General features: G+C 32.8%; 1 protein-coding gene across 1 annotated transcript in view; it reads right to left on the bottom strand.

Annotated features, from left to right (window-relative positions):
• The window catches only part of LOC108369696 (uncharacterized), a 39,555-nt gene extending 25,410 nt beyond the window's left edge, over window positions 1-14,145 (bottom strand). Inside the window, exons 1-4 of the mRNA XM_017624860.1 lie at window positions 12,786-14,145; window positions 6,515-7,996; window positions 4,205-4,290; window positions 3,884-4,058 (exon numbers count right to left, since the gene is read on the bottom strand). Coding sequence (XP_017480349.1) covers window positions 3,884-4,058; window positions 4,205-4,290; window positions 6,515-7,996; window positions 12,786-12,858 — 1,816 coding nt within the window. The 5' untranslated portion in view covers window positions 12,859-14,145. The remainder of the gene's footprint in view (window positions 1-3,883; window positions 4,059-4,204; window positions 4,291-6,514; window positions 7,997-12,785) is intronic.
• Between the last annotated feature and the right edge of the window lie 2,584 nt (window positions 14,146-16,729).

Here is a 16,729-nt window from a genome sequence, read left to right as displayed (position 1 = left end):
TCTCTCCATGCTATCTTTGTACTTAAGCTTATGAATAAATTCATGTAACCACTTATATAAATATATGTACGTACATAGTATTTACATATGCATGTAAGCAGCTCAGCCAAAGGCTACATCTTTTATCCGAAAAAATCGAAAAAAAAACGTTTACTTACGACTTCTACCTATTGTGTTTGTAAAGCTTCGGTAAATGCTGCATATTTTTAGGCACATTGTCCATTTCCATAGGTCAAAGAATTCACCACTGAAAAAACTAACCGAATTAGTTATGCAGAAATCACGAGACAAGCGGCAGGGAAATTTCGGTGTAAAAAGAATTATGCATGTATTTTATTTTTGTAGTTTTCCAAAAATATTCATTGAATTTTATTTAAACATACATACATATACAGGTGGCAGACATAATAGTTTATTTTGACCAGTTTTGGCTGTACATATTTCTTTTGTTTATTTAATGATTAACATTTCTTATAAAAGTCTAGGGCATTTCTTATAAAAGTGTAGCGCACAAATTTTCACCTAGATTTCAAACTTTTTTTTAAAAATTTTTTTTTTTGTTTTTTTTTTTTTTTAATTTTAGTTTTAAGAGCTATAATTTAGCGTTATTTTTTACTTTTTTTTGCCGCCGCACTTGTACCTTTTTTTTTTTATATAAAAAGTGCAATTTACGAAAACAGTTTTGTGCACTTACTCCATAAGAAATTCATATTTTGACTATAACTTTTTATGATGGAAAGGCAGAATACCATTCGGAAAAAAATTGTAAAAAACCAACGGTATTTTGTAGTCACTTGAAACTTACAATACTAAAATTTAGTCGGCTGGCTACAAAATTGCATACCTAATATTTGTCAAATAATTATGTTTAAAAACAGAAATTCTCTGGCACTTTGTGCAAACAAAAGTCCAATTTTCAGTTTTTGCTTTCAAAATTTTTAACGGGCGGACTTTTATTTTAGACAATCTAATTAGAAAGGAAATTATAAATTTATGACCGCAAGGTAACCCTGGTCCCCTATAAGCAACGTAAAGCTTGTGGTTTTGGTTTTAGTTTGTGCTTGAATTTTATTGAACTGCAGTGCAGCGCGGTTTTTTTTTATGTATATAAAAAGTTTGAAGTGTGATTATTTTAACAATGGAATATAATCAATAGACTTTAACGATTGTGACTTTAAATAACATTTGTGTTTTTGAAAAATTCACTGTTACAAAGTGCATGTTATGATTATATAAATTTAAACATATTGTGCTTGTTTCATGGAGTGGGACTTTTTCTGTTCGATCTCGTCCGATATGATATATATATATATCTGATAAAAGGACATTATATCTACTTTTATTTGATGTGTCAATTGTCTGCAGCGTCTTGCTGCTCTTTGATAAAATTACCATTTTGAGACGTCATCGAAGTAAAAATGAACAAATATTCAACGTGTGGATGGACGGGAAGAAATTTTTTTAAATGGTACATAGTACATGTTTTTATTACAGATTATGATTCTGCGGACAAAAGTACGTAACTTTTGTCAGAAACGTTTCTCTGGAATGGACTTCCGATTAAAATAATGGACTTACAGTCTGTTTAACACGCTTCCGGCCGAAACCGGAAGTCGGTAATACGACCAAAATATAAAGCATCCCCGACTTGGTAGTTCATAATTTTCAGATTTCCAATAAAAATTTGTTCCTCCATTTTAGAACGGGTAGGCGGGTGGTCTGGGACACCATTCATATGGGCGGGGCGGGAGTGTGCTTATGGGCCGATTTCGCTAATTTTTAACTCAAAGTCTTTTAAGATTCTCAGAAGCATGTTTGCAAGATTTTAAATGCCTATCTGCATTGATCGATTTTTGGCCGCAGAAAGTGCTTATTTCAGACATACTGCACTGTGGGTTTGCTAAAATGACACAAGAACGCAAGATGTTTTCATTTTAAGTTTGCATTGTGAATAAAAAATGCGAACTTTAATAGGGGAACATTTTGTAAATTCCTCTTATTGGTATTAAAGCTTATTCTTTTACAAAAATATCAAGCTATCCAAAAAGAAAATTGATTGATAAATAAAGTTGTTAACGGTCATGGTAATATATAGTATGATTTCATATTTCATACATGGCGTATGAGTAACATTAATTCCTAGCCTTACATAAGAAAAAAAAATTCTTTACTTAATCTTTTTAACGAATGATTTTGAAATTTTTTGGTTGTTTTCAATAAATTTCGATAACGTTTCTGTAAATGTCGCAATGGCCCAGTGAGCAGAGAACTTTCGTGCCATTCGAGAGATCCTAGTTCAATATTTTTTTTCTTTTCCAATTAAATTTTTTCTTTTAAGTTTTAAGTTTTGTTGCTTAAAAAATAAATATATTTTTCATTTTGTTTAACGTTTGGATATTTTTTGATTAATTGGTTGTCTTTTCTTACTTTAATTTTCTTAAAATTTTAGTTCTTCTTGTTTAAAAAAATAAAAAATTTTATAATTTCGTTTGGTTTTTGGAAAACTTATTGCTAAACGATAAATAGAATAACGTTATCCTTCTCGCTAGCAGATCTTTTAATTTGTCATTCGAAATATAGTTGCCGGTATAGAAAAACTTTTGTCTTTCGAAAGGCTGCGGTGAGTTAAAAAAGACAGATGCCAGAATTGAGAATTTAATGATCATTAGTTAAGTGCCCAGACTGCAGCCAGAAAAGGGAAATGCATTACCTAATTAAAGTACTGAACTTCAACGGGTCGGGGTTTTCATAATTTATAGCACAAACTGGCATCAATTGTAAAAATCCCTTGTGCATAGAAATTCATTAATTGTGATGCCAAGAGAAAAAAAAGATTTTACCAGGCCTAAGTATTTCTACAAATGTTTGTGCTAAAACAAACCGCTCCGAGTTTAATTAGGCGATTAAATTAAATTGCGTCAAAACTGCCAAGTCTTTGAAGAAGTTGTACGTTACTTTATAGGGCCTTGTTATTCGTTAATCAACCGATGGCCAAAGTAAATGCGATAGTCTGCAGGTATAAAGATTAGTTAACCGGATGTAGCTAGCTGTTCCTTACTTTTCCTGAACTTGTGGGACCGGTATGTACTGCCGAAGGGATTGTACGCTCATTCCCTGTTGGAAACAAGACTATCTAAATTTGCAGCAATTTTTATACCATGCTCGAATTTTAAATACTTGAGCAATTTGGAAGTTTGTAAACCTTTCTCAATGCAATCTGCTGGGCGATGACGATAGACCCATTTTCGAGCTGCCAGTATAGGTTGGATGTTTTATTAGATTTCCTTTGTCTATTAGCTGTTGCTTAACAGCTAGGTGGCCCCAATTTTATTACACTCATAGCTGTTTTTGCCCATTTCGAAAAGGCTTTCAGTAGCGTACATAAAAAGTGCTTTTGGACAGCCCTGCGCCATAGAGGAGTGCTTCGCTGTTCGTAAAGCTACATACGACGGAGTTTGGTGTCAGACAGGCTATCATGGGGGCCTTCGACATCTGCATTTGAAAACAGAAATGGAGGTGGATAGGACATACTTTGCGCGAGGAGATGGCAGTATTACAAATATGGTCTTGGAATGGCATCCTCTAATCGGCATCAAAGCCAAAAATAGAAGCATATCTGCGTTAATTAACATAATTTGACCACGAAATTTATGTGAGCGGATTCTTTTAAAATCAGCTAGGAGTTAAACAGTAATCCTCTAATAAAAAAAGTAATGCTCTACCTTGCCAAAAAAATAAAGTTACACACTTACATATGTATGTACATTAAAATTATATATATTGAGCAACACTATCACTTTAAACCATAAATATTTGTCTTTCAATTTAAATCCTAATAAATGTCTACGTATACGAGTAGTTATGTATGTATGTGCAAACTTACCTTCTTTACTGCGATCGATAAATTCGTAAACAGCTGTAAAACCAGAATACTCAATACTCTCATCCGAATGGAAATGCAACCAGAGGTAACGCTCTTTCGATGTGATTTCCGGTGGAAAATCCGTACCACAATATTTACCAATCAATGTCGAGAAACCATACTGGCCATCACGTATCTACATATAATATAGTTAGATATACATACATATGTATTTATAAGTATAGAAAGCATTTTCTATAGTAGATAAAGCTAAAAAAAGTATTTACACTACAGCTTAACACTTTATTCACGCAAATGAGCCATATAATTGAGTGCTCTTACCTCGAGAAAATCAAATTTGCATTCCTCTTTCGCTTCGATGTGGAATGAATTACGAAAATCTAAACGGATTATTTGTCCTTTCGGCGCTGCAGGAGGCCAAGCAAGGAAGGATGCGGAAAAAAATAGAGAAAAGAGAGAAAAAAAAATGAATAAATAATAAGATAAGGTTATACAAAATGTGGCAGGCAGTAAATACCAGGGGCAGGCGCGCACACACGCCTACCAAGTGAAAGTATGTATGTATTGTAGGTATGGGGGTGACTAATGGTGGCGGTGATGGTTGCGCTGGTGGTGCTGGTATGAATAAAAAATTGAGTTTTCACATACATTTTTAAACGTGTCATTCAGTGTGCTTTTACCTTATTGCTTCCACGCTTGTTGCGCTTCAAGGTGTTTTGTGTGTTTTGTTAGCTATCTATCTACCTACCTACCTATACATATGCGTATGGCATTATGTACATTAGGATGTCGCACATTAACTATTTAAATTTTTTTATATATATCTAATTTTATTGCTGTTAAAAAACTGCTAATAATTTTTGACCATTCAAAATCTAGCCACATTAAATTATCAATAAAAAATTAAAAAAAAAATGGTATGTCTCTGAAAAATGGTCATAAAATATGGACATGGAGAACTGAATAATACAATGTGATGGTCGTTGTTTACGTTTACCGCCCATGAATCTTTACCAATATTTCAAAGTCGCATATTTATATCCATTCGATATGAAAAAGTATGTCCAAAAATGTGTTAAATTTTTAGATGGCCACAAGTTAATGGCGAGATTTCAAAATATTGAAAAAAATACCCACTTTCTCAGTGTTTAAAACTTTCTAAAATTTCGAAAAGAATGTACCAACTTTTCAAATAGCCAAATATTGATGTCCAGTTTTTATTTAATTACCAAAATATTACGTTCAGTTTTTAACTTAAAATTTTTAGATAATATCCACTTTCTTAATTACGAAAATTTCATCTCTTGTTTCTAAAATTCCAAAAATTTTATATTGTCGACAAGGCATGTGGAGGTTTTAAATGGCCAAAAATTTATATCCAGCTTGAAAATTTCAAAAAGTTTTCGTTCAATTTTTAAATTTCCAACAAATTATGACCTATTTTTAAAATAACCAAAAAAAAAACAATACCCAATTTATATGTTACCGAAAATTGATGTCTAGTATTTGTAACTGCCAAAAAATTATGCCAATTTTAAATTGCCAAAAGCTTATAACCAGTTTTAAAATTTTGTGCGCAGTTTTTAAATCATTAAAAAATCATTAACAGTTTTTAAGTTAGCAAAAATGTATGTCCACTTTTTAAAATAAATTTGTAATAAATTTTTAAACTATGTCCAGTTATGAAATTATCAAAAGTTATGCCAAATTTTCACGCAATACTTGGTAACTTAAATTACAAAAAAAATTATGTTATGTCTAGCTTTAAGGCTACCAAAAATTATGTCCAGTTGTAAAATTGGAGAAAAATGCATGCCGCGAACTGTCATAAAATTATGTTTAAATGTCTAAATTTAAAATTAGCAAAAATCTATGTCAAGTTTTTAAATAGCCACAAATTTATGTCAACCTTTTATATTACCAAAAAATGTATGACACGTTTTTGAAATGTTAAAGAAATTATTTCCAATTTTTTAATTATAAAAAGCTTTTGCCCAGGTTTTATTTTACAAAAAAAATGTCCACTTTCGAAATTGGCAAAAATTCATGTCTAGCATTGAAATCGAGAAAAATTTTTTAATTTTAAATAAAATATGGGCAGCTTTTAAATAACCAAAAAGTCATGTCTAATAATTTTTGATGCCTAAAATCATAACCAAATTTTCAAATTTTTCTGTTGACTCTAAAAATGCATCAAAATCATGCCTGTTTCAAAAGTTCCAAAAATGTATATCCGCTTTATAAACTACCATAGCTATATGTAACTATGTAATTTTTTTACCAAAAATTCATGCCAAGTTTTTAACCTAACACTTTATAAATTACCAAAATTTATGTAATATTATTTTATATCGCCAAATATGTACGTATGTCCAGTTTCTTTTAAAGCGCTAAATTAAGCCAAATATTTTTGTCGGGGTCGTATAGTTTTTGCGAATATTTTTAAATTTTTTTTTTATTTTGTGTGTCATCAGAGGCGGTCTAATGTAAATACAAACATATGCATGTATGTACACACACGCCCGGGGCGTATGAGTAATCTATGCATACATACATAAAAACGTAATTTTCAACATTCAACTTTTGACGACTACAACGACGTATGTACGACGTACGACAACGAACACTCACCTGTAATAATGCGTGTGCAGTTGATGTTCTTTGGGTAATCGTTTGGATAATCGGGACTGTAGAATTCATTTTTCTCCGCTTCGCCCTCAACAAATTGACGGCATTTATCTACCGGTTCCTCTTCCACCTGTCGCGTCCAACGGCTGCGCTGCGCCGGCAACCGTTCGAGTGGCGCATAATTGTGTTGATCGTCGTTGCTGTAGTCCTCGTCGTTGTCTAAATAAGCAGAGGAAAATTTGTGTTGATGTTGTTGACGACCCACTTCCACTTCCACACTCATTTCCCCTTCCCTTGCCACAGCCACTTTTACATCCGTTTCCGTTGCTTGCCTCAGCTCCAGCTCCGGCTTTAGCAACGGTTTTAGCTTTAGCCTCAGCAGCTCCAGCTGTAAGTCGTCAGAGGCATCGTTCATGTAATAAGAAATGCGCATTGACTCAAATTGTTGGCTTTGTGTAGTTGTTGGCGTTGTGCTTATTGCCGGTATTGTTATTGTTGATGGCATTGTTGTTATTGATGCTGCTGTTGTTGTTGTTGTTGTTGTTGTTGCAGTTATTTCCGTTGTAAGGCTGTTGCTGTTGCTGTTCCTATTACTGTTGATTGCTATTTGCGTTTGTGCCGCCGCTGTCACTTCCAATGACTCGCCCCTTATGCGGACGTTATTGGGCGTCGTCCTCGTCGTCGTCTCAATATTCATTGCTGTTGATGTTTTGTTGCTTAACAAAGTATTGGCAACGTACGGTTGTGGTTTTTCGCCTTCTCTGCTGCCCGTTGCCGCTGCCGCTGCTGCTGCTACTGCCGTTGGCCCATATAGCTGTTGTACGCGCTCTATTTGTTTCTGTTGTTGTCGTCGATGTGGCTTATTCAGCCAATGCTGCCAATGCTGCCAATGCTGATGTTGATCATGTTGGTTTTGAAGCTGCTGCTGCTTATATATCATTGTGCTGTTCTTTATGTCGCTGACATTTATATTGGCTCTGCTGTCAGTCGGCGGCATCTTTATTGCACTATCAATGTTTGTTGTGATTGCCTTTGTTGTTGCTGCTGCTGCTGTTGTAATTGTGGTAGTTCGCATACTATCTGCTGTTGCTGTTGCTGTTGCTCTTGTTGTTGTGTGTTTTACCATTGTGGGCTTTTCGACTATTATTGTCATCGTTTGAGGTGTAGAAACCATATGCTCCAGCCGCCGACTCCATTCCTCTTTGATTGGAACCCTAATGCTTGTTGTGTTGTCATTACTATTGCTATTGACGCTGTTGGTGTTGCTGTTGGTGTTGCTGTTGCTGCTAGCCATCATACTTGAATCATAGCTGTTAACGTTGTTGTGCTTTTTATTGGCATTGTACCTGTTGGCGTCAATAAAATCCATCGCCTCCAGCGTTTTGAATGTACGCATCGTAGTATTTTTTATCATTTTTGTTGTTGTGATTTTGGTTTTCGCTTGTTTATAGTTGTCAGCAATAGTTGTGTGTATATCTGGCGATACTAGAAATTGTCGAGCCGGGAAAAAAATGCCGCAAAAAAAAAACACAAAAGAGAAAAGAGAGAGAAAGAGTATGAGTGCGTATGTAAACAACTGCAAGGCAATGAAAAATTGCAGTCAAATAAAAAAGTGGCCGCATATGTTGAAGCTTTAAATAAACAAATGAAAGTACACAGCAACGCAGGTGTTTGAAAGCACTTTCCGGCTAGTTTTTCTTTTTCGTTTTTTTTTTTCGTTTTGTGCTTTTCTTGCTTATCAAAGGTCCTAACAAGCTGGAATTTTGAGACATTCCATGTTATATATGTATATTTATTTTTGTTTTTGTGATAGGCCAGTGTTTACATTGGCGTGGGACGTAAACACACATGCATACAAAAGTAAATATATTGGCATTGTATTTATTTTGACCGGATGCCTTTGTACCTACAGATGTTGGAGATGACTCAATTTGTAGCGGATATTGAATGGCAGTGTACATACATACTTATTGCTAGCTTCAGCAATAATTTAAGGGCAGACTAGAGCGTGGACAAAATACTAGAGTAGGTAAAGAAGAGAAAAATAAATAAATATTACAAATGTGTACATACTCACATTAGACTGCATCACTCCCCATACAAAAAAAAACGGTACTGTGTTTCCACTGGAAACATAAATCTATTATATTTTAAGACTTCCACCAAAATGTTTCGGAAAATTTTAATATTTACGTGAGCTGGGCCGGTTTGAAAATACCTCCAAAATGGAGCTTTTTATAAATAAAAATAGTTTCTTAAAGATTTTTTTTTTTTAAATTCCCTCAAATGACAAAACGGTTCAAGCTTAAAAAATGTACATATTTTTTTTTTTAATTTTTCACGGCATCGTAATAATGAGATTTTTGATGCTGGTTTTTTATTTTTTGCAAAGCTTTTTTTAAGAAAAACTTGAATAACTGAGCCTAAACTATTCCGACATAGACTTCTGTGGTATCAGAAAGGTATTTTTTCTTTGCTAATAAATTCTTTCATAGGATGAAAGAGAAAGGTGGGATCAACGAGCGTCATTCCAAGTTGAATTAAGATGTGTTGGTATTTGAAAAAAAAAAGGGACGTGAATGAGTTTCTTTTTGCACAGAAATTAAAAGAGTGGGAAAATATCTTTTTACCGGGACCACATAAATCTAAAACGGAATAGTTTTGGCCTAGTTATTCAAGTTTTTCGTAAATAAATCTTTGAAAAAAACTTAAAAAAAATCACCAAAAGTCTAATTATTACAATTCCGTTCAAATTTTTATTTTAAATTTTTATTTTAAATATTTTTTATGTAAATTTATGCTTAATCTGTTTTGTTATCTGAGATGAATTTTTTTCAAAAAGTTCTTTAAGAAACTATTTTTATTCATAAAAAATCCATTTTTGGTGATATCTTCAAATCGGTCCAGCTCGCGTTTAATATTGTTCCGAAATATTTTGGTTCCGTCGGAAAAACTTCCACATTTTTTTTTTTTTTGGTGATGCAGTCTAATGTACATACATACTTTATTTTTCCACTTGCTTTTCTGTTAGCTTTCCTTTGAAAGTGTGTACTCATAAATTGTATTCAATTTCCATTTTTTGAAAGTCAACGACTCAATTTATTGCATTTTTAAACTAAAACAAGTTTTAGCTCAAAAGAAAATTTAGTTTTAGGAGAATATGTAATGTTTTTGAAACTTATGTTTGTTAATATATTACCTTTTATGTGGGACATAAAACAAATAAATTTAGCCATAAATTATAACGTGGAATGCAGACTTACAAAAAAAAATTTTATATTAAATATTTACGACATGAGTACTGTGTAAATAGGAATGTTTGAGAGTTTATTAAGAGCTTCTCGTTCTGATTACTTGCATAATAAATTATTTCATTAACTGAGCAAAATCCGAAGGAAAAAATATAATAGAAAATTCCGATGAGCTTTATTTAGAATTAGTATGGACAATGTGCTTCCCTTGGCTTTGTCGAAAGCCCCATAGGTATCTCTCATGAATATAACAAAATTATACTTGGACATATTTTTACATTTTTAGTCAATTGTTTGAGAGATTTTACTATATGTAGTAAACTATCTACATACGTATGTTTGTGAGCCATTTATTTTGAAAGTGGCATAATTCACCTGTTCCGTAAAAAAATGCATTCGGTAGTATTAGTAGAGTAGCTGATTTTTTTTTTTCAAGATATTTGGTTTCAAAAATGTCAAATATTTTAAATTTCTTCTCACAAAAATTCTAAATTGTTAAAATCTATTTGCATGTGAAACCGTTTTCTATACAAAACCAGCTATTGAATAGCAGCTTTTGGAACGTTCGCCCAACTCAGCAGCACAACCGCTGATTACAGGGCCTTCCAAAGGATGGATCAATGCTTCGAGAAGCAAATAAATTTACTAAGTGATAGAGAATTTCTCAATAAATGCCCATTCGTGTTTTTTTCATAGTGGCGTTGTAGGAAAATTTTATAAAAATGCATACGTTGACAGCGCTCTCACGGTAAATAAGTCTCAGATCTAGTTATCTATCTATCAATAATAATTGTTTGATTAAAAATACACAGTAGGAAATTCATTAATTCGTTTGTTTTTTGTATGTAGTATGAAAAATGAGAAGGATATTATGTTACTCATACGCCATGTATACACTGGAGATGCCGTTTTTAAATCGAAGATCGATTAATCCAGCCCTTCCGATTCTATTTATTGTAGTTTTTTTTAGTTCCGATTCGATCCGTGAAGCGACCCAAAAAATTCGAGAATCTACACTCGATTTTTTCTCAATTGATGCATACAACATTGCATTAGAAAAGTTAGAAAATTTTAATCAAATTTTAATTTGAGGCTAGTAAGAAAAATGAAGGGGGCTTGGTATTGCATCTAGCTGTTATTTAGGGTATTTACGCTAGTCTATTTAACAAAAAAAAAAATAAGCGCAATTTGGAGTACAATGATATTGAAAGCATTTCAAAGTGAGCGGCAAGGCATAAATTAATATTTTCTAGAAAAATTTCGGGGATGCAATTTCGTAGCCCATTAAGTTTTAATATAATAAAAAGCTTCAAGTGGCTGCAAAATATTGTTGATTTTTGGCAATTTTGTTTGTCATTGCTAGGCATTTTATTCATATGAAAATTTTGTCGAGCATACTTTGTATGGAAGAAAATGCGCTACAAAACTGCATACTTAAATTTTTCTAGAAAGGGTAATTAGGAGTGAAATATGTATGTAGTTAGCGAAGACATAAAAAATCGTATTTGCGATTTTTTGACCTAATAACAAATAGTTGAATAAGAAAACAAAAAAAAAGATTAAAAAAATCTGTATTGCTAAAAAATAATTTTTTTTAAAATAGCGGTTAAATTTAAAAAACAAAAATTCAAAAAAAATTTTACTATTTTCCTAAGTAGGGCCATGATAAAAAAATTTGAAGGTAAATCCGTTGAGAAGCACCCTGAACATTTTTGAAGTTTGCTAACATAACAAAATAAATGAAAATTTAAATATTTTCATCTATTTGTTTTTTGTTTTACTTTTATTTGGCATTTGAGTTGTTCTCAAAATTTCAATTTTATAAAGTAGACAAACTCCAAAAAATAAAAGATGACCAACGAATTGAGTGAGAAAATGTGTTTAATTTATTTTAGGTAGTTAAGGATTGTAAGCTACCTGATAGCTTTTGGATAATTCTGGATATTCAAACCGTTATAGCAATGCATGTTTTGAAATATACCTATAATAATGTTTGTAATTTCAGTGTTGGTCAGAAGACCGTATTTTGTTTTTTTTTTTTAAGAAAATTAAGTAAGGGCGGTTTCTGGCAAATTGTATGAATCGATCTTGGGAGATCGATTTATTTTTTGAAGATTTCTTCCTGCATCGATTAGTTTTATTTCGAGTTTCAAAAATCGATTTTTTTTTATTTCGATGGCGTTGGCGTTTGATCAAACTTAACTATTGATTACGTGAACTTTAAAGCGTCCGTCGGAAGTGTCTGACAATATTTAATATTAATTTTTAACAATATTCTGAAAAACATATATAAAAACTAGAGCTTCGACTTTAACAAAAGGCTCATTCCAAGTTAATCTCTACCGAACGAAATGAAAATAAACTTAAGAATTTGAGTGTATTATTTCTAGTAAGTATATAAATCCAATTTCCAAAATTTCGAAATTTATCTTCAAATATTTTTCTACTTTAGGTTATATTATTTACAAACTCATATGATATGTTAATTTTCTTTAAAATTGACAAAACTGATTTTCGTAATCTATTTTCTTTTTTTACGTTATTTAAACGATCAATGGAGATAACAATTCGTCTGCATGCCATATTTTAGGGTGCCACAATGTGTCTTATCAAGAAAGGTATTTATTACGCGGTTGAAAAATAACTGCATAAATTTTACAGATAACTGCTACCTACTTCTGAGTTGAGTTAATTAAAAAAGTCCAAAGTGTTCGCTCATTTCATTATTTTCCGCATATTCTACTCAAGTGTCCTTTGATTTGTTACATCTCACGCCTATTTAAGTAACTACACTTCAAAAGACAAACGGTAAAATTTATTACTCGCAGAATTATTCTTCATTACATTTAATTATTATGGCTAACAAAGCGTCAGCTAAGCGGGATATTTAGCAAATCCATTAAGGACGAAAACAAATAATGCTTACACTTTGTATGTATGAGGGTGTGTACTTAAATACGTCTGTATGTATGTATGTAAATATGTAAAGAGAGCAAAGCGAGAACAATGACAATAATACTTACCAAGAACAATGCCCGTGGCGACCAAGAAAAGTGTGAACCAGCGACAACAATAACTGGAACCCTGGTGCTTCATAATTCGCTCTCAGTGGGTTGGCATCACCCACCCACAACGCCCGCACAAACAAATGCCTTTGCGGATTGTGAACTATGTGAATGATGAACGGCCAAATGACAGACAGATGTTTACTGTCACAAACTGTTACGACAGACTGAGCGACAAACCGACCGACCGACCGACCAACCGTACGACTGACCGACGGAATGACCGAATGACCGACCCACCGTGCGTTGTCTAACGAACGATACACTACTGCTGTTCAAGCAATGTAAAAACGACGACTGTTGCATACACACACACAAATGACAATGAGTCCTTTGACAGTGATTTGTTGCTGTTCCAAAAGACGGCAGGCAACTTTAAGTGACACAAAGGCAACGCTAACGAAAGCTATCTTATTGGTAACACTGCCGCTTCAGTGCAACTGAAAGCGGGTTACATCCTACTGCCCTATGCCGCTTAATGTTGAGAGTTCAAATGCAAATGCGAGTGCTGTTTACGCATCTAATGCTGTTGCTGTTGCTGTTTCTGCTGCTGCTGCTGCTGCCGACGAGGATAGTGATGATGATGACGCTGACGCTGACAATGACGTTCAAGATGGCATTTGCTGATGAGCAGGGCAGCAGCCTCAGAATTACAAACCAGTAGTAGTTCACAAGTTGTCTAGCTAATAGTTAGTAGCTAGTGGTTACGGGCAGCTGGCTGCTAGCTGTTGACTGTTAGTGGTGTCTAACTAAATTAACTCCCTGCTGCTGCCGTAATGATTGAGTTTTTCCATGCAATTTCTCACACATACGGTTCTACGTAGCTGCTGCTCCAAATTTGCACTCACTCCCTATGCTATCGTCGCCGACTCCCACAACAACCCCACCAATGCCAATGTCGTTTGCCCGCTCGTTGTTCTCTACACAGCGACAGTGACAGTTCCATTTACATTTTTTTTTTAATGTTTTGTCTGCTCACGAACAGGCTTGTAGATTTTGCTTTCTACGTTGTTCCTTCTTGGTTATTAGTAGTTTTTTTTTGTTTTTGTTCTTTTTGTTTTTGTTGCTGCTGACCACAGTAGGTGGGCGGAAAATGTCAGCTTCTTGTGTTCGACGGTATACATTTAATTTAGCGCTCAATGAGACCACACTTGAAGTCTCCACTTCGGTCAGCACCTACTTACTCCTTCTACTTATGACTTTGCATTTTTTTCGTTTGGTTCCTCATAGTCTCAACTGAACTGAGTAGCGGACTGCAGTGTTCTTTCTTTAAATCACTCTACTCCATCCTTTTTGTTGTTTTTTGTTCTTTTTCCACTTTCTGCTAGCCCATTTCGTATATTGTTATTTATAAAGTATCTCACTTATTCATTTATTTCAACACTTATTCATTCATTCATTTATTGCTGGTTTTATCAAGGATCTAAAAAACGATTGAATGCAAGAATTATAGTCTTCATTTGCGAGAACACTCCACAGTTCAACTGCGTGCAGGGCTAATTTACGCATTTCATTTAAATAAAGATTGGCATTAATAAATTGGAAATGAAATATTCCAGAGAGTGATGTGTGTATTTATGTTTTTGTTTGTATGTATTTATAAATGTACAAATATATTTTCAGATTTGTCTTCATAAGGAGGTGTTAATGGTTGTTGAGAAGAATGAATAAATTTCAATGGATTTGTGCTCTTTTTGGCAGCAGAGAAATGCTGAGCAAGTATGTATTTGCACTGAATGGCATTTATTACTCGAAAGCTTATCACAAATCTTCAGTTATTGATTTTAATGAATAATGATTGTATGACTTAACATTTAAATGAAGTTAAGTTGAAACTCTATAGCAAATATGAATAAATTGTAATAAAAAGTAAGCAGAAGTTAAGTATGTATTAAAGTTCGAAAATATTACTTGGAGATTGAAAATATGTTTTCTTTATGTTTTATGTTTTATAATACCTTTTTTATACTATAATATAGTAAAACAGCGTTTTTAGTTTTTCTCTCTGACATCAAGATTTTTTTTTTAAATCCTACAAAAAATTATTAAAAAATTCAGTGCACTGTAGAAAAACAGTATGACTATCAAATTAAAGAGAAAATTCTGTAGAATTAAGACCGATTAAATTGTTGGTGCATTAGGGCGATTAGGTATTGAAAAAGTTCTTTTAACATTTTGTCATTGAATATCCTTGGAATTTTACAAGCATTATTTTCGAAAAAATTATATTTGAGAACTAATATGCACTCGGCCACATCCTCAAATTTCGTCCTTCTAACTTTATGTGCTAAAAAATAAATAAATAAAACATAGAACTAATTAAAAGGACATTTTCAATGCCTATTCGTCCTTGTGAGCCAAAAAATTCTATTTCACTTTTTTTTATAAATTCTACAGAATTTTCTCTTTCATTTGGTACTCTTACAGTTTTTATTATATTGGAATACATTTTTTTTAAATAATTTTTGGAATTAATCATATCTTTGAAACTAGAAAGTCCTTAAAAAAATACTGACGTCAGAGAGAAAAACTAAAAATACAGTTTTACTATATTTGGCCCACAGTTGCGTGAGTATATGAACTTCCTCATGTGTTTCGATTTTTTTTTTTGTTTTTGTCCCACGGTGTAACTAATTTAACAAAGTTTTCGCACAAATTAGGATTTATGTTTTTTTTTAAGTGAAACTTCCTATACGACAGAAAGGCACCAGTTGCATCGAAAGTTTAGCGACGTTGGTTAGGAGGAAGGAAGGAAGAGAGAGAGCGAAAAGGGCAAAGTCATTAGACCACGCAATGAGTGATTAAATGAAGTTTCCATATTTGTATTAAAGATGTCGCCGATGCCTTTACAAAACCGATTAAATATCTGACGGCACTCCAATTTTACAGGAGAGCAAAAAACTGTGTTTCTTAATAGGCATTGACTTGCTACTATTTGTTGGCTTTCATTAAATGTCATTAAACTAGACGGAATAGTAATTTTGATTTTTTTCGATTTTTCTTAATTACGAAAATTCATCTGTGAAGTGCAGAACGAAATCGTGTTGAAAGAAAAAAGTATTCAAAAATATATATAAATTTTTTTGGGAAATTTTTTGGCGTGAAACAAAGAGAATAGGACTCATTTTTTTCTCAGTGTAGCGAATTATGACTAATGACTAACGACAAATTGTTTAAGTAATTAATAATAACTTGTGACTTATAACTTATGACAACTGAGCTACGATGTACGAATAGTAAATAATGACTAACCATTCCCAACTAATGTCGTATGAATAATGCCTAATTACTATAGCTACCGACTTATGATGATTAATGACTAATTAATTATGACTTATGACCAACTACTGTCAACTATATTTAGTCTATTGACTAATGTCTAACAACTATTGGCTTATAAATAATGACTAATGGCTAACAAATAATGAGAAATGGCGTGTGATTAATGACTTGTAACTGAAGAATAATAAAATACTAGGAACGCCAGCTATTGCCGAAATTTGACCAGTTCTATGGTTTTTAAGATAGGTTTTCTAACTAAGAACGTCGTTCAACTTATAAAGTACAAAATTATTTACCGGAAAATCTTCTGCTTTGTAACTAAAACTTTACTACAATTTTTAACATCTTTGAAAGTCTTTAGCAATATAAATTTCAGTTTTTCGATAAATTTCGAAAATTTGATACATATCGATAATTTGATGAATTTCCAAAACGCTAAAATCATATAATCAACAAAATTCCATAGCTCGACTAATTTCGAAAAATTTCGATCACTATAGGGACGTTTAGAGGGATCGATAAATCTCGATAGCTGGAAAATGTATCGATATCGATATAAATCGACAACTCGATAAACTTTGGATGCCTCTATTAATTTCGATAACTCGGTTAATTTTGAT

The sequence above is a fragment of the Rhagoletis zephyria genome, unplaced genomic scaffold (assembly GCF_001687245.7).
Source record: "Rhagoletis zephyria isolate East Lansing unplaced genomic scaffold, Rhagoletis_zephyria_1.1 Rzeph_scaffold_03807, whole genome shotgun sequence".
Classification (NCBI taxonomy): Eukaryota; Metazoa; Arthropoda; class Insecta; order Diptera; family Tephritidae; genus Rhagoletis; species Rhagoletis zephyria.
Note: the sequence above shows the minus strand (reverse complement) of the source record. Positions and strands in the feature narration are given on the sequence as shown.